The 27803-nt window shown below is 44.6% G+C and overlaps 1 protein-coding gene across 2 annotated transcripts; it reads right to left on the reverse strand.

Annotated features, from left to right (window-relative positions):
• Positions 1-262: 262 nt before the first annotated feature.
• On the reverse strand, positions 263-27255 carry src (v-src avian sarcoma (Schmidt-Ruppin A-2) viral oncogene homolog). 2 transcript variants are annotated; one of them, XM_083674455.1, is made up of 13 exons: positions 26853-27255; positions 9415-9694; positions 9071-9170; positions 7805-7822; positions 7345-7443; positions 6708-6811; positions 5412-5561; positions 5134-5289; positions 4821-5000; positions 4597-4673; positions 3659-3812; positions 3340-3471; positions 263-3062 (listed from the first exon to the last, which is right to left on the reverse strand). In XM_083674455.1, the coding sequence occupies exons 2-13, from the start codon at positions 9683-9685 to the stop codon at positions 2854-2856; spliced, it is 1650 nt and encodes a 549-aa protein (XP_083530581.1). In that variant the 5' UTR covers positions 9686-9694; positions 26853-27255; the 3' UTR covers positions 263-2853. The 2 variants fall into 2 exon arrangements, with proteins under 2 accessions (XP_083530581.1, XP_083530582.1); XM_083674456.1 differs by lacking the exon at positions 7805-7822.
• Between the last annotated feature and the right edge of the window lie 548 nt (positions 27256-27803).

The raw sequence follows: 27803 nt of genomic DNA on the forward strand, positions 1-27803 counted from the left end.
CGCCCAAGATAATTTCTCAAGGATACAGTATGCAATGCGCACAGTGCCCCGGAATCAAATAAACAACATTGATTGGTGTGTCTCATTGGTGAGCAGTACCTGCATATTGCACCTTCATCACTTCATAATAAAAGTGAAAACTGAGATTCAAAAGTGAGATTCATGTGTCATCCTTATTGGTCATTGACCCAAACCAAAGTTACTCAACTAATTAGGAGGAAGTTTAGTCTCAATAGTATAAACTGAATTTTGCACCCTAAAAAATGACAACATATGGCAGATTACAATTGGCAATGTACACATTTTATTCCAACATTGTCCTTTAATTGAATTTAAACAATATACAGTAGGATTTAGACAACAGCAAATCATTGCCTGAATTTCCATTGAATGCAGTAGAAAAGATTACATAGGAGTATCACAGATCCCAAAACTGCATAGGCTGAGAAAGAAGACCCAAAGAACCCAAACGGAGACCCACCCCTCCTTGGCTTATCAATGTGATGATATAAAAGGGAAGATTAAGGAGACACTTGGTCTGCTTGTCCTGACATATAGGCCTATGTCCACAGGACAGAGAATATACAAATACAGTATTAGTCAAACTCTCCATCTTGGTACTTGTTCTGAGTGCATGTCTGTCTATGAATGCATTTCTAGTGGTTTATGAAATCTTTATATTGCCACGGGACGTTGGTTTTACCATAATATCGAGTTCAGACTAATTCATACAAATCTGATGTCCACAGTCATATACACCATTCTGTTCCATATTATATTAGCTGTATAAAAAAAAATAAAAAAACAGAACAAAATAAATTGTGATGTTGATCATGATGACAACTGATCAACCATTCATCCGTCTCCACATCAATGAAAGATTTCAACATGTAAACATGTAGGACTGATACAAATTGAGACTAGTAATCAGATTGCAGAGTCAGAATGATGCAGTCACCCATTCTGACATGAATGCTGCATCTGGTAGTTTCTATGACCAGACTGAGCTTTTTAGCTGAGACCACTGACTCTGAGCTCTCTCTCATAGACACTGTAGATGGACACACCAAGTTTAACTGATACAAAGGAAGAGAAAAAAAAAAAAAAACATTCCTTCACTTATCACTGATCTTAATCCCCATCACTTTAGGATAGGATTTACTGTACCATAAACATGATGGCAAATGGCAGAATAATGCAGAAAACTGAAAAACCAACAGGATCTTTAAAAATATGAATAAATTACAAACAGGATATATACAAACATATTACCACTGAGGTTATTTACAATGAATTGCCCAATGACATAGATATTCCAAATGCCAATTTGTTCCCATTGGAAAGCAGGAAAGTGTTCTCAGTCTGCCTCCCTGGTCATCAGGAAGCTCCGTCCTATTACATCCTCAAACAACATCTTTGGGCCCAGAGTTTTTCCTGAACCCGGTCATGAGGTCTGGAAAAACCCATGGCCCTGATCATATTCCATGAAAACAAATCCACATCCACTATCTCCAAAGTGAGATTGTGCTGAAACAGCAGCAGCTGTACAAACAACACCTCTCCATGGATATACAGGTCTACTGGTTATTATTCTGCATACATGTGGTGGCAAGAACTGAAAAACCATGGCAAAACATTCACTGGATTATAATCTGAATGTGAAAAACCATATTCCCTAGAAATTGGATTGGTTGGACGGTACAGTATTCAGTACACAGATGCATGATTCACAAAACAGTGGATTATCATCCTTGGAGAAGAATTACAGGGCTTACTCCTTGAACTTCATTGTAAGAAAAGTTCAGAATCATAAAAATACACTTTAAACAATAGAAGAGAGTACAAAAGAGTTTTCATTGGCACAAAAACACTGCAGCAGGATTCTAGCCCCCGTCCTGAGAGGAGACTGTATGATCAGTAGCCTTTTTTTTAGAAAAGTCACAAATAGAAAATATGAATAAACAAACAGAATTTCTCTTCTTCTTGACCCACACCTGAGGAGTGTGTTCTGTGGAAGTCTCTACGTAGTCCAGACCCCAATGCGTGTCAACTCCACACTCCTCACAGCAGTCAGAAACATAAATGCGAAGTCAAGAACAACCACAATACAGAGGAACATTGTTCACCTGAAATGCCGGTGGTCTGATAATGCCAAAAATATTCCAGTTAATCCAGGCTTGATAACAAAATCAAGGTCTAAAACATTACATCATTTGTGATATTCGGACAAATACGTCCCTCAGAGCTGCTTCTCAAGCAGCCCGTAGGTGTATTTTGGAAGACATTGTCCAACATACCACAAGAAAACAAGAAAAGAAAAAACATCCTCTTTTCATGTCATCTCATTTTAGTTCAAAGAGTATACTGTATGTGGATTCAGTTCTCCCTCCAAAGTGGATGTCTTAAAGAGGTACACCTGAAGTGGAGCTAATGGTAGGGTGCTTTTCATGTCCAATGATGGTCTTCTAGTACTCTCCGGTACTCGCTGTTCACCATGGTGCCCATAGGGTAACATTGTGGCCAGGTGGTGTGTCAGGAGCAAGGGAGCTGTATAGTCTGCCAACAGGATATTCACTGACAGGAGGAAGTGAATGAAGGAACAACATGTACTGTAGAAACAGTACGTGACTAAACTCAAGATAAACCAGTTAAATAGTTCTGACCTCTCAAATCAGAAAAATTATAATAATTCAGTATCGATAAGAATGACATGAAATAAAAACAACAGCTAATAATCAGGAGCAGGTATGTGTGGTTGGGACGTTGGATGTCTTGTTGGCAGTTCCAACCAGGTGCCAGATAGGTCAGTGGAGGTCAGTGTAGTTGTAACCAGAGCAATTGTGGCTGGAACCGCTACAGATTCTCCCCGGGCTGGTACTGGGGCTCCGTGGAGGTGAAGTAGTCTTCCAGGAAGCCCTGGAGGTACTCAAAGGTGGGCCTCTCCTCCGCGTCCTTCCTCCAGCACGTCAGCATCAGGTCGTGGAGCGACTCGGGGCACTCAGCTGGGCAGGGCATCCTGTAACCTCGCTCTACTTGGTCCAGCACCTCCCGGTTCACCATGCCTGCGAGAGAGGAGAAGGACAGGTCAATACTGGGGCAGTTGGCGGCTCTCCTCTCACAGACACACAACGACCAGAACGATACTGCTCGGACATTCACAAGTTTCAAAGTATTTCTCGGGGTATTCACATAGAGTAGGTGATCTTTTTATTCAGTGTCATTGTGTGCTGCTAGGTTATCTTTTAGCACTATTAATATTGGAGTTTTCACAGTCTGTGTGTTGTTTTTCCCTTCTCACTTTAGTGTCATCGTAGAAATGGAGATAGAGAATCTTGGTACCTGGGTAGGGCACTCTGCCTTTGGTGGCCAGTTCGGTCAGTAAGACCCCAAAGGACCAGACGTCAGACTTGATGGTGAAACGGCCATACAGAGCAGCCTCAGGGGCCGTCCACTTGATGGGGAACTTTGCTCCTGCAATCAGAGACACACACATTAGAATAGAGAGAACGAGCTGTGGTGAGAAAACCTGAGAATGATAGAGAAGAGAGAAAGAGAGAGGAGAGAAAGATGACAAGTGAGATAGAGATAAAGAGCGAGAGAGAGAGAGAGAGATGACAGGCGAGATATATAGATAACCAGCGCCCCCCAGTGGTCTTACCCTGCCTGGCAGTGTACTCGTTGTCCTCTATGAGGCGGGCCAGACCAAAGTCAGCGACTTTACACACCAGGTTGTCTCCCACCAGGATGTTAGCTGCCCTGAGGTCTCTGTGGACGTAGTTCATCCTCTCTACATAGGCCATCCCTGAGGCAATCTGAGGAGGAGGGGGAAAAATGGCTAAATGGCTGCCTGAATCTTCTAGTGAATGCTGAAATACACTCACCGAACACTTTATTGGGAACACTATACTAATAATGGGTAGGGTCTCCCTTTGCTCTCAAAACAGCCTCAATTCTTCGTGGCATTGATTCCACAAGATGTTGGAAACGTTCCTTTGAGATTCTGGTCCATGATGACATGATTGCATAATGCAATTCCTGCAGATTTTTCAGGTGCACTTTCAAGCTGTGAAGTTCTACCACATCCCAAAGGTGTTCTATTGGATTCAGATCCGGTGACTGGGAAAGCCACTGAAGAACACTGAACAAATTTTTTGTTCATGAAACCAGTTTGAGACGACTTTTGCTTTGTGACATGGTGCATTATCATGCTGGAAGTAACCATTAGAAGATGGGTAAATTGTGGCCATGAAGGGATGCACATGGTCAGCAACAATACTCAAATAGGCTGTGGCATTAGAGCGATGATTGATTGGTATTAACAAGCCCTAAGTGTGCCAAGAAAACATTCCCCACACCATTACACCACCTCCACCATGAGAAGGTGTACAGGTGTTCCTAATAAAGTTCTCAGTGAGTGTACATATGCTCAGTATTGTGTCTGATGTAATGTGTATTGTTTCTGTTACTGAGCCGTATGAAGCCAAAGCCCTTTTATCCGAAGAAACAATAACAGTTTTGAAGATGAATTACATTTTGTGTGTGTATGTGATGCGGTGAATTGAATGACTGGTACGTGTTTGTGCACACTAGACTGACCTGTGAGGCCATGTCCACCAGCTGAGGAAGGCGGAGCATCTTGCCCATGTCTCCCTTCAGGAAGTCCAGTAAGCTGCCTGTGGAGGGGGGGAATCAATGGTAGAGGTCAAAGGTGATGGGAAGTTTCTAAAACAGCTATTTGGTGCAATAAAAAAACCAACAACAATGTAATAGAAAACACAGAAGAGTGTACAGTATGTGTGTGTGTGTGTGTGTGTGTTTACCTTGGCCCATGTACTCTGTGACAATGTAGATGGGTTCCTCAGACACCACAGCGTACAGCTGCACCAGCTTCTCGTGTCTCAGCTTCTTCATGACCTGAGCTTCCTGGAGGAAGGCCTCTGGAGACATGGTCCCTGTCTTCAACGTTTTGATCGCCACCCGCGTTGTACCGTTCCATGTGCCTAGAAACACACAAGGGTCACTCAACCTCCTGCTCAAATACTGTACCTAATTAGGTACAGATTTTTTCAATCTGCCGTTCGTTATCAGCTGTTCCAAATGTAGTGTCGTGCCACAAGTGAGGCTTTGGCTTACCCATCCAGACTTCTCCGAAGCAGCCCTGCCCCAGTTTGAGGTCCAGTTTGAGGGAATCTCTGGGGATCTCCCAAGCATCGCGAGCCAGGCCCTGAGTCTGGGGCTTCAGCACAGGACACACCTCCGTCAGACAGTGGCACAGGCCATCAGCGTGCTCTGAGAGAGGGGAGAGAAGACTTGTTTAGTAATGTCAGTGATGTTTACACTGGTGCACCCTAATATATATATATATATATATATGTGTGTGTGTGTGTGTGTGTGTGTGTGTAAAGACTCACTGCGGTAGTGGGTGACCAGCTGCTGTAGGTTGCTAAACTGAGTACGTGACGTGATGTAGAAGCCTCCACTGTCCAGCTTCCTGATCTTGTAGTGTTTGACATTCAGTCCTTTGGTGTTGTCATAATCCAACACAGACAGACAATAGGCACCTGGAAAAAAACAGCATGAGAAGCCATAATTAGAAAAGAAAGGTACGACTGCATGTTAACCTTGTGATAAAAATATTGCTTTGTCATAGATTGAAATAAATGTATGAATTAGTGTCCTTTTGTGTTCACATTCTGTTGGGCAGAGTTCATTTGAGGACCCACTTGAAAACAGACATAAACAAACGATAAATGTTATTCTACCACCAGAGGGCAGCATCAGTCCAGTGATTGATGCACTGAGAACCCCCATGGGCAATGGCCCCCCTCCTCCCTATGTGTTTGAACTGGGCGATATGGCCCATGGTTGTACAGTCCTGGGCCCACACTGACCTACTTCTGTCTGGCTCACTCACCCAAGGCCTCCCCACTGCTCCCTCTCCACTCCCTGCCCGGCCTGCAGCAAGCCCCTGCTCTCCCTCCCTCCCTCCCTCCCTCTACATTCAACCCCCTGCTCTCCCCCCCCTGCTTTCACTCTCCACTGAGCTCTCAGCCACGCTGATAGTGTGGTGCGCATACACACACACGGTTTACACAGCGTACACACACCCACCCACACAGACACACACACAGCCCATGGGGACCGTGACATTACCGTCAGCAGTACCGTCACACGGCAGCGGGCGCGTCACGGCTGCAGCAGCAGTAGGAGCAGCAGCAGCTGCCTCTCAGAGGCATCTCCGTCCTCCGGTTCAGTCCCACAGGCATCACAGCTACCCTTTTCCCCATCTGCCCTGATGCTGCTCTCTACCCAGACACACATTCATCTAACAAACAGCACAGCAGGGCCCCACACTCACACAGCCAGGAATCGTGTCCTGACTAAACTACACTTGTTTTCTTTTCTTTTTTTTTGGGGGGGTGTGGATTCTAATTAAAGATGTTTTGATCACTTACTTAATAGCTAAACTCCGATTACGTCATGTGTCTCAGTGGTAGCAACATATGAGGGTTTTTCTTGAGTAAAAAAGGTTGCAAAGGAGTTATTTCACTCGAGAAAAAAAGTTGAATATGCAATCATAACGCAATGCAGCTTTATCAGCAGGGAATGCACAATGCCCATTGGTCAGGTTCAGATGTAGTCTGATTGTGAATGGAGGAGCTCTGGCGTAACGCGTTTTCCTGCGGGGGATGCTGCGTCACTCTCACCTTTGGTGGTCTCGCTCTCTCTGACGAGGAACGTCCCTCTCCTGTTCTCCAAGCTCAAGAGCATCCTTTCCGAGTCGCGACGCGTGATCTTCCCAAAGTACCACCTAGGGAAGGGGACAGAGCACGGGACACAGGGACCAGTTTGAGAGGGGGAAAAAGGCGTGCGTGTGAGAGAGAGAGTGAGCTGTCCGTGCTGGTCTCTGTAAATAAGTGACTTGAATTCTCCTGCCTTCTCTGCATGCCCCATTCAAAATGTATTGCATTCCAGTTGCTGCCCCTTACCTGGACGCCATAGTCAATCTGAGATGACTGGTAAGACAAGGGTGAGAAACGGAATCATTACAACGGTTAGCTTGTGTCATGCATGTGCATGTGTTAGCTTGCACAGTATGAATGTGTATGCCTTCAAGGTGTTTGAGAGAGAGAGAGAGAGAGAGAGAGAGAGAGAGAGAAAGAAAGAGAGACAAAGAAATAATGAGAAAAAGAGACAAAGGAAGAATGAGTTTTTTTTTTTTTTTTTTAAATCAGTCAGTGTCATTTTTAATTCATGATGAGAGAGAGAGAGAAGGAGAGAGAGAGAAAGAGAGAGAGAGAGAGAGAGAGAGAGAGAGAGAGAGAGATAATAGGAGGGATTTACTCTTCTGCCTGGATGGAGTCGGAGGGAGCCACATAATTGCTGGGGATGTAACCGCTCTCTCCAGTGGTCAGTGAGCGTGCCAGCCACCAGTCTCCTTCTCTGTAGGGACACATGGGAGACGCAGGCTCACGGATGACCATCACACACACCGACAGCCTCTACACTACATGTCTCTGGGTGACACACTAACATGCAACAGGGAGGAAATGGTATCTGTGTGCACTACAGTACAATCTAGTCTGAATATGAATGGATGGATGGATGGATGGGTGGATGGATGCACAGATGATTTAAAACAGCCACAACACCGACTTTTTTTTAAATTTATTTTTTTAAACACACAGGACCACACACGCATGCACGCGCACGTGCATGCACACAAACACACACCCACACACGTTTAAACAAATCATGAGCACATACACAAGTACAATACAGGGACAAAAGAAGCTTGACTAACCTGCTGCCCAACTTTCTCCTAAATACAATTGAGGGTGTGTGGTGGAGAAATAGTAGGGAGGTGAGAGACAGAGAGATACAGAGGAGATGCGGAGGGGGAGGGGTTAAACAGATACAGATAGCACGTGTTAGAGCAAAGCAGACTGGTAGAGATACACAGAACAGAATCATTACTGTACATGACGGCACAATAGTTACCCACCACCACCCTCTCATCCCCACAACCTATTAGGCAGAAAGCAATAGCCCTCTTAAAGATACAGCACAATGTGCACATCCAACAGAGCCCAGTTCATTTGAGGGTGATTCTGTACTGTAGCTACAGGTAAGCAATTTAAACAGGTAAGCGTTTTACAATGACTTGAAAAAAAGGAAAAATCAGAAGGCACATTTAAAAAAGGGAACATACAATAATAGGTTATTCTGTAGAACAACAAAGACCCAATATGAATATCCTCCTAATCCTATCATATCGAGATGATGCATGAATGGTGCAGGAATCAGCTACATGAGACAATGTAGGTTAGGGGTTTTACTAGATAAGAGAGACTTAAATGACACATTGACCCGGTCATAGGTTCGTTAATCTTGGGGAGTTTAAACAATCTGTGTGTCTTTGACCTCCATAGCATTAAAGAGTGTCGCTGGAGGGACAGATGCACTAATAATCCACTATTGTCCTCAGCGAAGGCCTTCTAGGTCAACACTTTGTGTGCAGTATTGGGGGCTCAGTGGATATATGGTCCACTGCTCTTCTATTGATTACAGAAAGCCCAATGTTCAAAAGCAACGTGGATGCCCCATTATTAGGCTCCAGATTTAGAGAATCAGCATTCCAGGCATCTCTGTCACTTTCGAGAGCATCTTCTTTTCAGTAATGAGTTAGTGACAACAAAAGAGAGATATCAGCCTCGAGGTGGAGGCAGTGGCACCAGTGAGAGAGATAGCTGTGCTTTTGTGAATGGAAGCAGGAAAAAGAGGGAAATCGGCAACAAAACCCTGTCAGCTCACACAAAACAGGTCCCGACGAAGGAAGTCTGTTCCTATGGTAACAGGGCTTTCCAAGGGAGGATGACTGACACACGGTTTGAGGGCAGAACAGCCAGCCAGTGCAACGACAGCCCAGACATGCAGAGTACAGTGTGTGTGTCTGTCTGTCTGTGTGTGTGCGTGTGTGTGTGTGTGTTGAGTGGGAGTTGTTTATGTCTATCCTTGTGGTTGTGTCCTTATCCCATTGTGTGTGTGAGTGTGTGTGGTGCTTCCTTACATATTGTTGACAATCTGTAAGCGTTCCCCCTTCCTGAATGACAGATCAGAGGCGGTGCGAGACTCATAGTCATACAGCGCCACAAATGTCGTCACACCTCCTGTGGGGAGAGGAGGAGAACAATCAAAGGTACAGGTACAATATAGGGATCACGATACTCCAAAAAATACTCAATGTACAATAAAAGACATCAAACAAATTGACATTTAATGCACGTTTAATGGATCACATGATCCTATTAGAGAGCAGTAGTTCTCCTAGTAAATCCCTTTTCCTTTGTTTTATTTAGCAGTATTTAGTAGTCTTCCCCTACAGCGCGTGCCAGTGAGGTATTCGTCTCCTACCTGCCAGTGTCCCTCTGTTGGGGGAGGTGACGCTGTTGGTAGAGTCCACACCTCCAAACAGGGCCAGCTCCGCGTTGTTACCCATGGGCTGAGGTGCGCGGCGAGTCCCGTCCGCTGCTGGACTCCGGTTGGGTGTAAGGGTCGGCTGGGCGGGGTTATGGTGGTGGCCCCCACTGCCGCCGCCGCCTCCTCCTCCTGCAGAGTTGATGGTGCCATCCAGACTCCGGGAGCGCAGGCCTGCATCTTTAGGCTTGCTCTTGGTTCCCCCCATGGCCTAGGCCTGTAAGACAATCACAAAGGCTTCTCAGCAACAAAACTAAACAAAACAACAACTCAAACATTGCGATTTTTTAAACCTGAGAACAATCACAGAGTGCTTTATTCCCCCCCCTCCAAAAAATTCAAATTGTGTTTTTGAGACCTAGAAAAAGCACACTGAAGTACAGCACGGCTCCTGCAGGGTTCACTAGTTTAAACTCCTTGTCCTTGTTTCTATACGACACAGGCTCAGAATAGCAACAGCATCTCAAGCGAAACACATTCTCACAAAAGGGCCTCCCTCTGAGGCAGCTTAACGGGAGGCAGAGGGGGCTACGTGCGGAAACCAGAGACAACTACCGTATCTGTAACCCACGCAAGTACAGTGTAATGTCCAGTGCACTGAACATGCTAAACCAATCCTTCCCTAAGGATGCTCTTGCAGCTGCCGCTCCTCGGCTACCACGGGAAACCAGAGCAACGAGACCTCACACCCACCTCGCTTACACTAACACATACCAACATCACACACGCACTACACATGATAGCACATTAACAGCACATTAACCTCCATCTGACGAGAGAGGTTAATGTGGTATTGAGGACTGGTGTAGTGGCACTACAAAGCTACTCTACACATGATGGCAGAGAGCCATCAGGTGTCACTCTGAGTGCGTGTGTGTGTGTGTGTGTGTGTGTGTGTGTGTGTGTGCGCGTCTGCATGTATGGATAATAGCTACAAAGCGACACCAGATCTCTCTCTGCCATCGTGTGGAGTGGAGCTTTGTAGTGCCACTACATCAGTGGCACACATAGCACATTAACCTCCATCCTCACATGGCTTTTAACTTGACTCTCTGAAGTCTTCTCCCTGAGTCCCAATAAATAGAATTTACCCACTACCAGATCAAAGAACAGCTTGCGCCTAACCAATCCCAATTCACACCCACATGTCACACTCACATGTCATCCGATGAATGGAGTGTGAACTGGTTCCGTGCCATTGCTAGCGGGAGTAGTTGCTCTGAATGAATGGTATGATCCTCTATGTTGCCCAGGGCGACTCCATCCAACCATATGTTGCACACAGAGCCTGACATAATGGACTACAACTCAACTGAGCATAAATACATGTTATATTATACACATATAGTGTTGCTGAATCAATGTGTGTGTGTGTGTGTGTGTGTGTGTGTGTGTGTGTGTGTGTGTGATTACATAACTGAAGAGGTCATGGTCCCATCAATGTGGAAAACATCTTGCCTGGTACTGGTACCAAAGCCTTTATCCAATGCGACTTACAACAAATATATTTGACTAAGTGAATCATCTATCCATCAGTCATCATAAGAAAATCATTTTTTTAAAATGTATTTATTTACAGGAGAGAAACTTGCACAGGGGGGTAGTGGGGGTGAAGAGGTCTTTAGGAGGGACAGTTAAGATGTAGTCTGAAGAGATGGGTCTTCAATCTATGGCAGAAGATAGGTAGTGACTCAGTCATGACAGCAGTGGGAAGCTCGCGAGAGCAGGCTTTGTTTCCTGAGGAGGCTCAGGTCCTTTGGCGTGTGCAGGACTCTGCTAAACACCAGTCAGTGGTGGCCAGCGCAGTGCTGTATGCGGTGGTATGCTGGGGGGCAGCATCAAGGAAGGTGACACCAAGAGGCTGAACAAGCTTATTAGGAAAGCTGGTTCTATCCTCGGTGTCACCCTGGACACTGTGGAGGAGGTGGCCAATAGGAGGATGAGAACCAAACTCCTGGCCATCATGGACAATCCCTCCCATCCCCTACATAACACTGTGGCAGAGCAGGGAAGCTCCTTTAGCGACAGATTATTACAACCACCTTGCACTAAGGAGCGCTATAGGAGATCTTTTCTCCCTGCTGCAACAAGACTGTACAACTCCTCCTCCGGCTGGCTCGGGGTGATCAGAGTCAGGCTGGGGGATGTTAAATCATACTGGACTGTTCTTACTGTAGATAATGTTTCAGATGTCTATTTTAGTTTTATTCTATCATCAGATGTCTATTTTATTTTGTTGTTGTTGTTTGTGATGTGAGCTGCTGTAACGCCTTAAATTTCCCCTCAGGGATCAATAAAGTACCTACCTACCTACCTATCTATCTAAGAGGAGGAGGAGGACTGTACTGTAGAAGTGGCAGTTGGACTGAACAAAGAGATTGTCGAGAGTTGAACTACGAGGAGTGTTTATGCAATTAAGGACTAAGAAGCTACGATGTGTTGAAAACACTCCAGGAGAGAAGAGAGAAAAGGAGGAGGGTTCTCTCTACCTCCTCAGCCTCCCCACACCACACGCCAGTGAAGCCCATGAAGTATCTCTGGCTTCTCTAATCACAGCTAAGCACAGAGAAATCATTACGCTAAGCCTGGGATCATTTAGGGACAAACCTACTCTATAATGGATGAATATTGAATATACCCATTTAGAGTAGAGACAGCTGGTGGGCTGTTCTTTTTTTTGAAATTAAGAAATGGCCACTCTGTTTTGCTTATCTGGAGGTCAGAGCCCAGGCTAAAGGCCAGGCCAGCAAAAGTACTCAACAATGCCTTTACCATCCTTTGTTACTATTTAGGAGTCGTTGAATCGTGAGGCTCTGACTTTGGAGTCAGTTGGTGTGGCTAGCTGTTGTCTCACATACTAAGTCTGTTAAAGCTACAGCTAGGCCAGGGATACAATGTCTCCTCAGAGGGCAGCGATGACACATGGTGGAAAAATGCATCATGGCACAAAGAAAAACAGGGATCTATCACTGGGGGGACTTTGTGAGAGCCATCAGCAGGGCTTCTCGTCTGTGTCGTGTGCACGCACACGCACACACAGGCACACGCGCGCACGTACACACACGGACACACACACGGACACACACGGACACACACGGACACACACACGGACACACACACACACACACACACACACACACACACACACACACACACACACACACACTTCCTAGACATGGTAGGCAGCCAGGAGATTGGAGACGGAGGGGCCTCGTGCTTATCAAACAGCTGAAGAGATTCCTATGGATCGGATGTACACATCAGTCTGAGCTAGCCTGCCAGCTACTCTCAGCCTCACAGCAAGAGGGCTGGGTTGTTTTCTTTTTTTTAAAGGGAGGGAAATAAAACAGAACCAGGGGGTTCATTTCAAGCCTAGCGTCAAGCATGGATGTGGGAGGGAAAGAGGAGGGGGGTTGGCAGACTGAGGAGGGGGGGGTCAATGGGGATGATGGGTCGATATCTCCCCCAGGGCCATGTCTGTACAACGGGGTCGCGTTGCAGCAGCTTAACAGTCTGGCCAGGTTACACACACACACACACACACACACACACACACACGCACGCACAAGCACGCACGCACAAGCACGCACAAGCACGGGCAGACAAACACACGGGCAGACACAAAGCCGACTGGTGGCACAGCGAGCGCCAGTCTTTGTGTCTTTTGTGTTTCTCCTCCACCAGACTGGTTGCATGGTTAATCAGCCTTTTCAGACGGAGAGCAGGGAGATACTTCCTCTCCTCTTCCTCTCTCATCTCACTACTCCCTCCACCATGGAAACCCTTCAGACAATTGGCCCTCTTATCCTGAAGGAGATGTCATCTCAATGACATGTCTCAGCTGCCACTTGAATAAGACAGATATGCTACAGTCTCTTATCACACGCTGAAACCATTTCTTTGTTCAATAGAAGTAAATCAATGCCGAATTTTCTCAATACAAATTCAGTTCAAACTGTAGTCATGTAATATGGAAAGCAGCTTAAAATGTAGGCAGTCTGATCATCACCATTTGCTACAAAAGAATAAAGCAGAACTTTATCCTATTAATATCGTCCATCACAAAACTCAAAAACAAAAATCTTGTCAGAGCTATTCCAATTCAATTTCAGACCTGGCAAAAAAGTACTCAAAATCTCCCACAGCTGAATGAAGTAAACATCAAATGGGGGCTTAGAGGGAGAGTCTGGTGCTTTGTTCACAGTCGGTTCAAACTGAGGCTTCTATTGTCTCCTCACAGCCGGCCAATGGAGCTGTGCAGTGAAGACACTGTGAAGCTGAGGTCTGTGTGGCCTGTAGCCTGCCAGGGCAGTCAGAGCCTCATGTTGTGTGCTTTAATTCCCCACTACACTGACAGAATAAAGTCTCCATGTTTTCCCGGGAGGCCCCTGCCTGTGCTGTGTGCACGCACACATGGGCTGTGTGTCTTCTATCCAGCTACACTGTGGTCCAGTCAGAAGCTCATTTGGGTCTAATAAGGCCTGAGGTACAGTACAGTAAGCTCTGAGCACCTGCTCTCTGTGAGGCAGAAACCCATGAAAATCCCCCAGGCAAAGCAGGGGGGGGGGGGGGGGGATTTGCTTAATTATGCATGAGATCCGGCAACGGATTCCAAATCCTCCAAGTCTCCTGGGCTTTTGGCTGAATGGGAATAGTGTTTTAATATGGCTGCTGGTTGTTTTTCTCTTCATATTTTCTTGTTTTTATTTCTTTCTCATTTCGTCTGAAAGGATAACAAGGATAATCTGTGAATACCTTCTTCAAACTAAGACAATGGAGAGGCTATGATGCCATTCATCTATAAGGACAGTGGATTTAATCAGGCCTTTGTCTGAACATTGCCCATTAATTCAATAACATCCATTCCCTAATGAACTCTGTTATGGTTTCTGTTTCAGCTTGAGGTTTCTTTTCATAATACGGGGGATCAAGCAGTCTTCATTGGCTCATGAACATCAGAGGAAATATGAGATGATTATGGAAAAACCCAGCAGCACGCAAGATGGGTGGGTCACACTTGACTTTCCATTACAGTGTTTGTATTACTATGTATTTACTTTATTACTCATCACTGTTGTAAGTATAGAGTAACAAGTATTGTTATTCCTCATTGTTACATTCTACTTACATCAATAACCCTAAACCTAACCATAATCCTATCCTTAACCCTAACCGTGATCCTAAATACAGTGTACATTGTAAGTTAATACAACATACATTGAACGTATAGAAGTAATCACGCAGTAACCCTGTAGTGTAAAGTACGACCCGGGCTTAAATCTCCTTTTTCAGGCCAAGAGGGAAAAGCAAAGACAAGAGCTGACATAGGACTGCATGCAATGTCTCTGAATAGCAAGTTAGGTCTTGCAAGTTGAAATGACACCTACCTAGCCCCCCTCCCCCCACTTCATACCTTTGGGAGCCTGCAGTGATTTCCCTAAAGCTCTAATAAGAGGTTTGAGCTTCCCACTGTGTCTACTCTGCCATTGGTATCAGGTCCGACTGCTCTGAAGCCCTTTTGAGTATTTCATTTACAGAGAAATCACACTTATTTCATACCTGTCTCACCATCTATGATAAACCAATGAGAGTAAGCTAGAGGGGATAGGCCTTAACATAGTACATAGTATTCTCACGTGATCTCAACTGCCGTGCACCATGCAGCTGAAGTTGTGTGATGTCCCATCATGAGAGAGGGAGAACTGCTTTTCATGGAAATGAGAAACAAAAAAAACAGCCAGAAGACAAATGATTCTTCCTGAGAGTGTTCATCATTCAGTAGCACTGTGTCAGTCTGACAGACAGCCGTGGTGAGGTTTGACATTTAAGGCCCCATCCGTTCCCTTGTCTTCTTTCTTCCGTACACCCTCCCCATCTCATCCATGGGAGAACAACAGGTGCCAGGCTGCTGGAGATAACCATCCTTGTTTTTATTGCATTTGCATGAGCAGACATCAAACGTTTAACATGATGATGAGTGTGAGTCCTGGGAGGCTGGACAGTTTGTACCGACTGAGGTTCTCTTGCCAGGAACAACAGACACATGGTTGTGTGCTTCTGTCACTTGGCTAAGTTACCTATCAGAATACATGTACCACTACAATACAACATGTTAACCTGAAAAGAATGCTACACGGTCAATGTTTCACAGCTTGACTCTGGCCTGTTGCGTCCTGTAACTATCAACTGTACCTATCAGAGCCACAGGCATGGTCAAATATATAGAGAGAAACTTAAACCTGATTGATGCACTGATGGTTGCCAGGGTAAAATAGAAAATATGTAATACTAAGGCTTAGCCTTCATGTCTTTGCTTACAAATAGGAACATATTAACTTCCAGAGAATATGTGAAGGAGGGAGGAGGGAGAAGGGGGGCATCAAGTAAACAAGTTTCCCAGAGCAGAAGCATGTCGTATGGGCATGTGAGCAGAGCAGGGGGCCTAGTCTGGCCTGGATGTATTTCTTCATCTTAATGCTCTCTATGTAATTACTCCAGGGAAAGTACTAGGCTTTGGCCCTGCTGCGTCACCGGCCACCAATCGCAGCCTAATCCAGCCGCTTGTTCTCCTCAGATTATCAACATCAAATTCCGTAATCGCGTCGGGCTACACCACGAATACATTCCATCTGGGGACTGGTTGGTTGTGAACAACACGGTTGGTTATTAGATCGAAAGACAGACCGGATATACCGGTCCGGTCTCAGCTCCCGGCCAAGACGGGCGCATCTCTCATCCTGCCTCAACAAATCCATCTGCTGCAAAGCACTAAATACCAGCAGGCAACCAGTATCTCTCATACTAGAGAGTCCATACAAAACCACTACAGGCAGTTACAGCAGATTTAATGAAGTAACTCAAGTCCTGCTTTTATTCTTCTCTAAGACAGGTGCTCTGTCTAGTTCCAAAGCACTTTACAAAAGGTCAGATACAGTTAAACATGGGCTTTATTTCCCCCTACAAACAAGAGCAGAGGATATGGCTTGTGATGGGATATATTGACACACACCTCCCCCCTCCCTGTTGACTTACAACAAGGCTCCACCTTGACAACTACATTGTCACACGTCCATCCATGCACACTTCCCATCCAGTTTAAACATGAAGTCAATCATTATTCTGAGCTGAAGTTAAGTCTACGAGCGAAGTCGACTTAACACTCTTCAGTCTGGATGTGTTGCGACATCGTTTCAGAGTACAGAGCAACGTGTGCCTGACCGTGTCAGTGAAACACTCCAAGCCAAAAAGCTTTGCCGTGTTTGGAGGGCCCAAGGTAAACATCCACCCACAGTGGATGGCTGGACGCTGCTGACTGCAGAACAACAGCGCCTGTCTACACCACAGGCTGAGTGTGTGTGTCTGTGTATATGTGCATGTGTGTGAGGTTGAACCCCTGCTCCTGGCCTGCCCTCCAGTCACACACACACACACACACACAAGTTACTGGAGTCAATATTTACCTCTCCACACAGAGACAGCCCAGCGGTTGCCATGGAGGTGATTCCTTGCATTCCACAAGCAACAGCACAAAAGATGCACTTGCACTCTCTGATTTTCTTTCCAGATAAGTGAGTAGGGACGAATGGCAAGCTTATCTGATGAAGAAAGAATGAAAGACAGAAGACTGTCTGTCTCTGAGCTTTCTGGTAGGGCGTCTTTAATGTCCTGAAAGCGACTGGAGAGAGATCACCTAGAAAATTCTTTCCATTTAGATGTTATGGATAAATCACCAGAGACTCCCATAAAAACACAGTGTTGAGCCACTTTCCCAACCTCTTAGGGGTCTGCAGTACAGTGGCTTTTAATAGGATCAGAAGCTGTGAGCTCTGATCCCTTTCACTGTTGGAGTGTGTTTGTGTGCTTGTGTGTTGTACGTGTGTGGTTTATGTGTGCATGCATGTGTCTGCGTATATGTGTGTGTGTGCACGCCTTTATGTATGTGTTTGTCAGCAGTATTCTACTGAACCCAATCTAGGTTCAGATCACCTCCTGTTGCCAAACAAAACATCCAATGTGACCATGTCACATCTCTGGCCCGCAACAGACCCGAGGTTGAGCTGGGCTGTCTTAAAATGTGTCCACAGATATTTCATCTTTACAACTTCAAAACAACAAAACAGCTTGCTGGCTGAGTTCCCAGGTTCATGGATTTTCGTAAGGCCTGTTATCCCTCGCTCCTAATCTGAGAGTGACACATATGAAATCATTTTGGGATTGAGGCTCAGCAAGAAAATATCTGGGCCATTTTGTAGGCTACGAGGCGATCCATTCTTACTGTACTGTGAGTGGTGGAGGGGGGAAATGTGACAAAGCAAGTCAATAAAGTCATTTACACATTGGTCTAGAAAGGCTGTTTTTTTTTAAAAACATTTGTTTTACACATTTTACTCTTTCTCTCCCTTCTTCATTCCCTCTCTCCTTCTTCCTTCCCTCCTTAAATCGTCATGCAATCAATGTCACTCCATCTTTCTATCCGGTATCTCAAAGCCGAACAGCAAAACCGAACACTACTCCGTAGCACCATGATTCAGAAAGACAGCAAAAAGTCGAAACATTCAAAAGAATATCAGCACAACAACCTCAAAACTAATGCGGAACACGCTAGTCCTCATCCCCGCAGTGAGCCTCCCAGCCCAGCACAGCCCAGCACAGCCCAGCACAGCCCAGCACAGCCCAGCACAGCCCAGCACAGCCCAACCAGGCCTGGCCCATCTGAACTTCCTGAGTCAAACACACAGTAGGAGTCTCACAGCAGCAGCAGCAGCAGCAGTAACACCTTTAGTGTTACAACACGGTGTGTGAATCATCTACAGACTGGGCTTCTGTGGGCAAATCCCATGTCAGACAGAACCGGTTCCCACACAACACAACTCCACCATCTGACTAGAGCCCAGAGCTCTACTGTAGGCCTATACACCCAACCCAGACTGGGTAGTGTGGCTTAGCTGGGCTCTTCAGAGACAGACAGGCCATAAAGACCATTTTCTCAATGTCTACGTTAATAATAATAATAATGCATTTATTTTGTATAGTGCTTTTCTTTGTCCTCAAAGACACTAACTTACACGGATGTATAATATATTTATAATATATTAGGCCACATTTCCTATCCCCATGATGTAAACGCCACTGTTCATCCTGAAGAACAAGCTACAGTACATCCACGTCAAGTCATTTAGAGAACCTAAAGTCAGAGAATCACCACTTACACCAAATGAGAAGGTAGCAAACAAAAGCACTATCTACATGGACAGCTCCAATATACTCCAAAGCAGCAGTAAAAAAAGCCAACAAGGCCATAAAGCAGGGCTACAGTTTGCAAAAGCTACAATTAAACCATAAAGAAGACACAGAAAGCAGGTAAAACAGAACTTCCGTCATTATGTTGTGTTAACCGGCTGTTTGGAAAGCATGGTGCAGTTTATACGTGAGAAACAGCACTGACAAAAACAGTTTGTTAGGTAAGGTTACGGTAAACTTGTGAAACCAACTGTGTTTACACAATAGCGTGTTTGGTTTCATGACCCCAGGATTCTAGGCTGCTATCTTGGTCATATATCAGAGGAATTTACAGTAGTATAGACTCACTGAAGCAAGCCCAGCCTAACACTAACCATTTCTGATCAAGGGTAGAGAGAGGATCTTTTTCGGCATCTGTGGCTCTGGCTCTGTAGTGAGATGCCTACAGTGCTGTGACCTCTGGGGAGTTCAGTTCATTGTATTGTGTTGATGGTGAGAAGCACCGTAACGTTCCACCAAGGTCTACATCCAGGCTAAGAATAGAAGGGGAGATTCACTGTTCTGCTGTATTGTTTGAATTGGTAATTGTTTAACACTGGGGTTTTAGAGGGAAGCATCAGGCCTACAGCCATTCTGTACTGCTAAGGTACAGTGCCTAATTTCTGCGTCCCATTTCTCCACCCTTCTCCTGAAGTATGCACTCCCTCACATGGATTTAATGGTAATGGATTGGAGTAACAGCCCATGGTTAAATCAATCCTATGCTTTTAAATCCATGTAGGAAAGAGAACAAGTGCAAACCTTTGGAAAAGGGTGCAGAAATAGGACACAGCATATACTCTGTCATTTACCGTCAACTACACTATCCCATCTCATCTCTGCCTCACGGCTCCTTCCCAGCATCTAAATATGGTCATTATGAGCACTGAGAGCGATGATCTGTGGTCATGTGTTGCATCTCTCTCTCTCTTCTCTCTCTCGGGAAATGAACAAAATAAAGGAATTCAATTCCTCTCACAGCCAAACATCACGTGAGGAGAAAAACCTCCTCATCCTCAAATATTATTGGACTAAGTAGTCAGCCCACCCCAAGAGGAAGGAAATCACTCATTCTCCACCAATACTGCTGACACTTGTCAACCCTACTGTGAAACAGACTTGACAGCAGAAAAAAGGGAAAGACGGTCTTTAACATACATACACTATCAGACAACAATGCTATTACTAAGCACCATAAATATGCTGGTGCCAAGAGGCAAACAGCATGATTTAAAAAGGGGACAACCAGTCCAGTGAGTAGCAATACCATTATCAGTTTCTAATGTTACAACATCTAACAGATCTTTAAAAAAAAGTAGCCTTTCCAAGATGTGCTGCTGAGATGCTACGAAGTGAAATCCTTAAATGATCCTTTTTTCATCTTATTTCAAAGAGAAAGGGTGAACATCTGAACAGCTCAGATTCACAGAGACTCTCAAGAGTGCTGCATGGTTCAGTAACTCAGGGCTTTGACTGTTTAACTTCTGATCTAGACAGCCAGACAGCAGCGCTGTACCATTTAAGAACACTCCCTGTAGCTCTGAAATCGGAGGCCTCAGCGGGGAACATATATAATAAATGGGTGAGCCGAGGAAAGCAAACAAAATGTAAAATGGCAGTTCACTTCACAGCATAGCAACTCTAACCATGATCACGCACATGTGTGCACACACGCTCAAATATGCGAGAATCCATGTCAGGTATGAGGCATCAACAGGAATGAGCCAACCAGGTGTGTAGTGAGTGGGTTGGTTTTTTGGTGTGTGTGTGTGTGTGTGTGTGTGTGTGTGAGTGTGTGTGTATTATGCCTGCATGCATGTCTGTGTGTGTACACACACTCAGGTTCGTTAGAGCCGTGTAAGTGAACCCAGTCATGGCTGTGGAATGCAGAGTGGAGGATAAGGCAAGTCCTGACTTCTCCCCTCTCACCCACCCCACAGCAGGAATGTGCAGAGAGCAGGTAGAGACTAGGTCCGTCCACCCAGGATGTGCAGACTGAAACCGTGCCAGAGGGCAAAGATTCCACCTCCGGAACATTCTCTGCATCCCTCACATGTCACACTACCATCATGACATGTCATACAGTCAGCCATGTTTGATACCCAGTCAGGGAACATTCTAGGTTACCAACGGGTTTCTATTCTAGTTTGTATGTATGCAAGGGACAAGAAAAGGAACTAAAGCAGAAAATGAATAATCGTGACACTTGTCAACATACCATGCCAAAACAGACTTAGTCAAGTGAATGTTTGAATTTAGAATGGCCTGACTGTCAGCTGACAGTGTTTGGCTTAAGTCATTGAATTCCTCAAAATGATAATAGTTTCCATCATCTTTTGTAGAGATGTAGACCAGAGTACTTCCTCAACGAGGGAAGGACCGTCATAAAGCAGAACAGATCGGAAAAAAAGTCATTGACAAAACCACTGTTATGAAATAGCACAAAAAATATCTGTGGCAAGGGTACAGGTTATCATTTTATACTATAAGATGCTGCATAAAGATTGCTACTGTATGGTAGTTGGGACAGAATCAGGCCCTTAATAAATAAAAATACAAGCATCAATACAACCACCTTGTCACAGTGAAGCGCCTCTCCAGAGGAACCAGATAAATAAGGTGTACATTAAACAACAAACAGGGTTCTCTATTAAACATGCCCTTGTCATGCATGGTCATCAAAAATAACAGGTCTCTACCTTAGCATTTCCATCACAGATCTCAGGGCGAGGGCCTCATCACTGTGATGGAGTGATTTCCTCAATTGTTTTGTCAAAAGTCTTTGTTCACCAGGGCTTGATTTCAATATTCAAATGGCTTTGTTTATTGGGCAGCAAGGGGGAAACTTCCACTGGGTCTCTGGGTGGGTGGGTGGCAGGCAGGCAGGCAGCAGACGTTAGCTATAGCCTCCCCCCATTCCATAGGGCGTGGCTGCAGGACACACACTCCAACAGCTGATGAAGTCTCCTGGGAGCTGCTCCCTCACACAGATAAACATCAGGATAGTCAGTCAGGGGTGACCAGGGACGACAGCCATCCCAGGAGAACTGTGGTCACACTTTACATAAATTGCCCCTATACCTGTGTAGTAATTGTGTTCTTACTCTAGTAACAATATTGTAATTAACATTTTGTTGTTACGTGGTAATTAGGGAATTGTATGGTAAATATGGCATAAGAGGCCACAGCCAAGGAGAAAAGCTCATGTCCTCTCTCTGAGGAGGGGAACTGACCTGTTCCTCACAGAATACCCCATCACTTGTTGGTTCCTAACCTGCTCTACTTCTTCTTCTGGCTCTTCTCAATTCTCTCAGTGCTTTGGCAGACTGGCACCACACATGGACAGGTGTAAGGGTAAGGGGCTTGGGTGTTAAGAGAATGCTCCCCCCATTAAGAATCAAACAAATATTGCAATTAAGAACAATTTTGGTACTCAATACTTGATTTTCTGTTATTAAAGGTCAACTACAATAGTCCTTAAAACAGACCTACTAAGGAACTAGTTTGGTTTAGTCTCGTCTCTCATTATTACAGAGCGAGAAACAGGAACACTAAAGCCACAGTAAAAAAACAACCAGTTTCAATACAAAAGGATCTGAAATCATGTCGTTTACTCATATCCTCTGACAGCAGCTACCTGGGGCTTTTTATTTTGACACACTAAACATATCCCTGTTGTGGTCTCCTTCAGATTACAACTGCATTGGTAAGAGGTCCAGCTCTACAGGCTCATTCTGTCAATAACACAATTTCAATAAAAACCCATGTCAATATACAGATTTTCAGGGGGCAAGAAAGAGCAAGCCGGGCCAGTATTTCAGGAGGAGAGAGTCAGAGAGTGTGTGCATCAATCCCAGCATCTCATCTAGATGGGGCTGCACAGCTGTGGCTGCATAAAGACACAGAGAAGCATCTCGCTGAATGCCAAGGAGTCTCTTCCTGTCACTATAAAGTCAAGAGAATGCCTAGAGATGTGTGTGTGTGTGTGTGTGTGTGCGTGCATGTCAGACAGATAACCCTCCCCAGTTGCCACCAACAGTGGAGTGATTGAGCAGAGCTGAGATGTATGGCCTGTGTCACCCTGGCCTCTTCCCAGCTAGCGCAGCCTAACAGGAAGTGGTTTCAGGAGGAACCCTGGGGGGACACAGTCCCCCCTCTGTTCCTCCTCTGTTCCTCTCAATGAACCACAATCAGATACTCCATTCAAATGTCCAGCCACAGGCTCACACTCACACAAAAAGCCTCACCAAGAGCTGACTAATAAATCTACACAGTGCTACCCCCCCTTTAGATTTCCATTCTCATTATCATTCACTTGCTGTAAGCCAAAGTTTTTAACAAGTGGAATTTATCAATCTGTCACGTTTGCATATTGGCACTTCTTGCACAACTTTACTGGTATACAGTAACTAGCTCAGGTGGTAACGTGGTGTGGGGAGTGTACCTGGAGTGTAACATGGGAGTGAAACTTAGGCACTGCACAGCCTTAAGCTCCACCTCACACACAACTGAAACTTGAACAAGAAGAAGCTTCTTCAGTAAAACAAAGTAGACATTCAGCTCTACGGAAAAGAGGTATCTGTGAGGTATCAAATGTTCATTCAAAACGACCGAAAACAAAGCTTACACAGAGAGAGAGAACAGGTGGTATTTCTCCACAAATGAGTGCCCTTCAACATTGCTGGGCACTAATTAGCACCAAAACTGGGCCAGAGCGACAGAAGTTTGGTGTCTGCCACATGAAAAATTCAATGAATTCTTCAGTGGGGAGGCTGTCACAAATCTCACGCCAGCCATCGTCCAAACCTCCAATACAACTGCACTCTGGAGAGTGAATCATAGCCCACATTTCAAGGCCAAATTGAAGAGGGGTGGGTACAGTATGCTGGCATCAGTCAAGTGTTGTTTTGTTTGTTAAGCAGTCCTAAAGCCATCAGGGAAAACAGTGTCATTCCAACAAAGCAGCACACCATGTTATTTCTGGTTTACTTCTTCATTTCATCATTTATTTTCCTCTCAGGCCCATGAACCAGCAGCTCCTATTCATAATATAACCTACTAAATCGTCAGAACTTTATGCCAATTAATCCTCATCTGACCTGAAGGAAACTGGGCCACTCCATTGAAATGATCTCCGCTAAGTGCTGGCTGCTTGTCTGTTTTCTTTCCACGGCCCAATCCGCTTCTTCCTCCAGCCGATGCAACTCTATCCAATACAGTATAATAATACAGGATAGCCTTACTTTAGCCTTACAGACTGCTACCGCCTGACTGAGATGCTTGAAAATTTAGTCGCTTCTCAAGTAGCTCTTACAAAGCACCTCTGAATGCCCTTTCCATCTTTTTTCTTTTTACGGTCAGCACAAAGACATTTTTAAGAGAGGAAACAACTTGTTGGGGAGGCAGATTGTTAAGGCCCTGGATGACTATGGAAACAAGCAGCTCATTGATAGCTGCCAGGCCCAGACCCAGTCTCAGTATATCACCCTGACAGACAGACTACTTCAGTATAGGAGGCAGGGAACAAAAGGGCACAGCCACATTACCAATTAACAGGAATTTCGGCCCCAAGAGCCACTTTCCAGTGATCTCATTGGAGCCGACATAAACATCTCCACAGCTTTCACTGGAGGGCATTCACAGGATTCCAAGGAGCATTAAGTCTCCCTCTATGAGGCCTTTCCTTCATCATTGGCCCCCCTGTATCTGGCAGCTAGGAAGTACAATGAATATCAAGTTTGGTATTGGAAACCCTGACTGACTGACAGGCTGAAAACACCTACCCTTCTGCCCAGAGTGGTGGCTAACAGACTAGAAAAATCTGTTACATTTGGCATCAAATTCTGATTAATGAAATAAAGGGTATTTGAAATATTACATTAGAAAGATTGCAGCTTTAATGTATGCTTTATGGCATTAGGTGCAACAGAGCTAAAGCTCCAGCATCAGTTTGCATGTCAATGCCGCACAAACAGATTTTTGTACAGGATCAACTGGACACAGTATATAACAGCCTCGGAATTCCTTTTCCAACCAGCCTAATTCCTATATACAGAGCGAACACACACACACACACACACACACACACACACACACACACACACACACACACACACACACACACACACACACACACACACACACACACACACACACACACTCTCTCTTTTTCCTCTCTCTCTATCATACAAATTAAATTAAATTAAATTAAATTAGCAATAAACACAATTCAAGACCAATGAGACATTGAAATAATAGTAACCCTAATTTCATTGTAGGGCTCAGGATTAGTCTTTAATTTGTTCTCATCATCCAGGAGCAGCTCAGGCAACAAAATAGAATTATTTGGCAGAGGGTTGCAATTCTAAAACTGAATCTATAGTCTGAGAATCAAAGAGTAATACTGGGCAAAATACGGAAGATTGTAGAGATTTTAGAGCAACAACAAACCAGACAGTGGATCCTGCTGTCTTTGTCTACTCTGTTCATACAACATTTTGCCTTCAGGCAGATCAAAAGGTACAAGACAACACACAGCCGCTAATGTGTGGGTGTTTACAAGAGTACAAAAGTGAATGTGAGTGTGTGTGTGAGTGTGTGTGTGTGTGTGTGGAAGGCTATTGAGTCAAAACGTTGGTGAGAGAAGAGAGAAGAGAGAAGAGTTTGCGACTTTCATTTTGATTACGTTTTGAGTTATGTTTCCATAAGTCAGCACCATGACTTGGGTGTGCGTTCTTTATTCTCTTTAACCTCATTCTGTGTGTGGTTGTGAGTGTGTGTGTGATGCAAACACTGGAATACACTAACAAATAGTCTATATATAGGAGTGGCACATGAGACAAACAGTGCTGTACACGTGGATAATGGCTGTTACATTCAAGACTTTACCCAGGAAAACCCTGCTGAAGATGGTCAAGAATACAAATGAAGAATCCAGTGAATTTATGGATGCTCTCCTTTAAAGCACTTTAAGATATTTAACCCAAGGCTTTTAAGATCAAGATAAGACCATAAAAACCCCCAACTTCAAAAAGATAGGCACAGAGCAAGAACATGTTGAATTAATGGAAATGTATTTTAGGACCTATCTAAGAAGATGTATAAAGAAAACCAATTACCACAGGGCAATGCAAGCCAATGGATAAGGTCCAGCACTGATGGACTGAACACTGAAACCAGGGGATTTTTAGTCACCAGAGAAGCCATGAACACTAAATAAGGACAACAAAATTCGACTAATGTGTTCCAAAACAGGAATTAGACATGCTAGTTTCACGTGTCATCGAGTCAATATTTGGCTCTTTGAGTCATCTTGAGTGGGAGATCACTAATCCTAAGCATATGACACAGCCCATAGCCTAGTGAGTAGGCTCAGGAAGAGAGCGCTGAGAAATACAAAGGCTACTACAGACAGCACTACACTTTCCAAAACTATGTTTATCTAACCTGTTAAGACCCACCTCTCCCAATCTCTCTTTCTCTCTCCCCTCAGTGCTTTCTCTTTCTCTCCAGACACACACACACACACACACACACACACACACACACACACACACACACACACACACACACACACACACACACACACACACACACACACACACACACCAATTACCAGTGTAGCAGTACAACTGCTAATAAACTACACTACAAGTATTTGGAATGTTTTGAGTGCTCTGTGGATCAGGTTTTGGGAACGCCAATTATTTCAATAGTCAGTGGGGCATAAAGAAACTCATAAAACATTGACAACTCAATATCAGACAGTCAGTTATGGGTAAAGTGAGGCAAAGACCATCACTTCAAAGTGAATGCAGTTTAATTTGCCTATGTACGCCGAAGTAGGAATTGTAGTACCATGTAAATTCATTAAAACAATTACATATTGCCTTGAAAAGCCCATTTTGAGCACCCTGATTCCCGGCGAGCTGTAATCACCAAATCATGCTGAAGCATTGCGGCATTGTTAAGACCAAAACATAGCATATCAAATTCCATTTCTAAAGGAATAAGGCTACGGAATACATTTGATGGATTGTATATCTTCAATATGGTTTCATTGATCGAACACTCATACAAAATAACAAGTTACTTACCCTGACACGTAACAGAGTATCGGCGTTGCTCTTTTGTCGACCAGATGAATAATTTCGCATTGGAGGTTAGCAACAAATAATAATAGACTTCGACATCGAGGTAAACCGAAATGATAAGCGATTTTTAACGATGCCGATGTTCACAGCAGACAATCAATGCCAGGACTGATGGTGAGGGATCCCATTCAATCGGAGGGGCGGGCCAGATCAGGTCACAACGGGGATTGCCTCAGAACCACAGCGGTAGGAACCACTCTGATTGCGGCAATCATTTCCATCCAAAAAAATAGAAAGAAAAGAAGAGCATCCAGCTCTTTGTCAATTGGTTGAAAAATCTAACTATTGATATGACTTTAGATTTGGCGCATGCATTATACTGCGTCTACTGCTATGCGTAGTAATTTTCTATCACACAGAGACACCCAGAACCAAAACATTGGGGGTACGGGGTGGAGGAGAGGGGGTGGAGTAAAAGGCAAGGGTATGGGGAGGAGATTGGGACATTTTGGGACAGCGGTCCATTGCATTCTGATAGGTTGTGTTTTTGCCTAATTGGCATGCGACTCATATGAATGGCTTTCGCGTTTGAGCACCGCCTTAACGGAGGGGGAGCCTGGACCCATGCGCCATACCAGACATATCCACAATGTTGCTATTGGCTCTGACAGGATATAAGGCGGGACATGCATACAATTAGACAATTAAAAAAGGATTTATAAATCGAATATCTGGCAAACAAAAAACTTCCCTCCCCACCGTAGGTATAACTCATGATTTAACTCTGCTATGCCTTCTTCAAGTAATTAAGGCTCCAACGTCAACCTTACACAAAAAAACAAAACATATTGATGCAATTGTTTTAGGAAAGTGGATGGAAAAACATAATTTAACTTATTAACAAAATGCTAATTATTTATTTATTTATGTTTTTGTTATAAACTAATTGTAGTC

The sequence above is a fragment of the Argentina silus genome, assembly GCF_951799395.1.
Source record: "Argentina silus genome assembly, chromosome: 8".
Taxonomy (NCBI): Eukaryota; Metazoa; Chordata; class Actinopteri; order Argentiniformes; family Argentinidae; genus Argentina; species Argentina silus.

Bases quoted from the DNA above. Each gene is read 5' to 3' on its own strand.
- src (XM_083674455.1), bottom strand. From the start codon at position 9,685: ATGGGGGGAACCAAGAGCAAGCCTAAAGATGCAGGCCTGCGCTCCCGG. The intron at 4,674-4,820 runs GTAAACACACAC...CCCCCTCCACAG, and splicing joins CACAGAGTACATGGGCCAAG to GCAGCTTACTGGACTTCCTG. The intron at 3,813-4,596 runs GTCAGTCTAGTG...CCTCCTCCTCAG, and splicing joins TGGTGGACATGGCCTCACAG to ATTGCCTCAGGGATGGCCTA.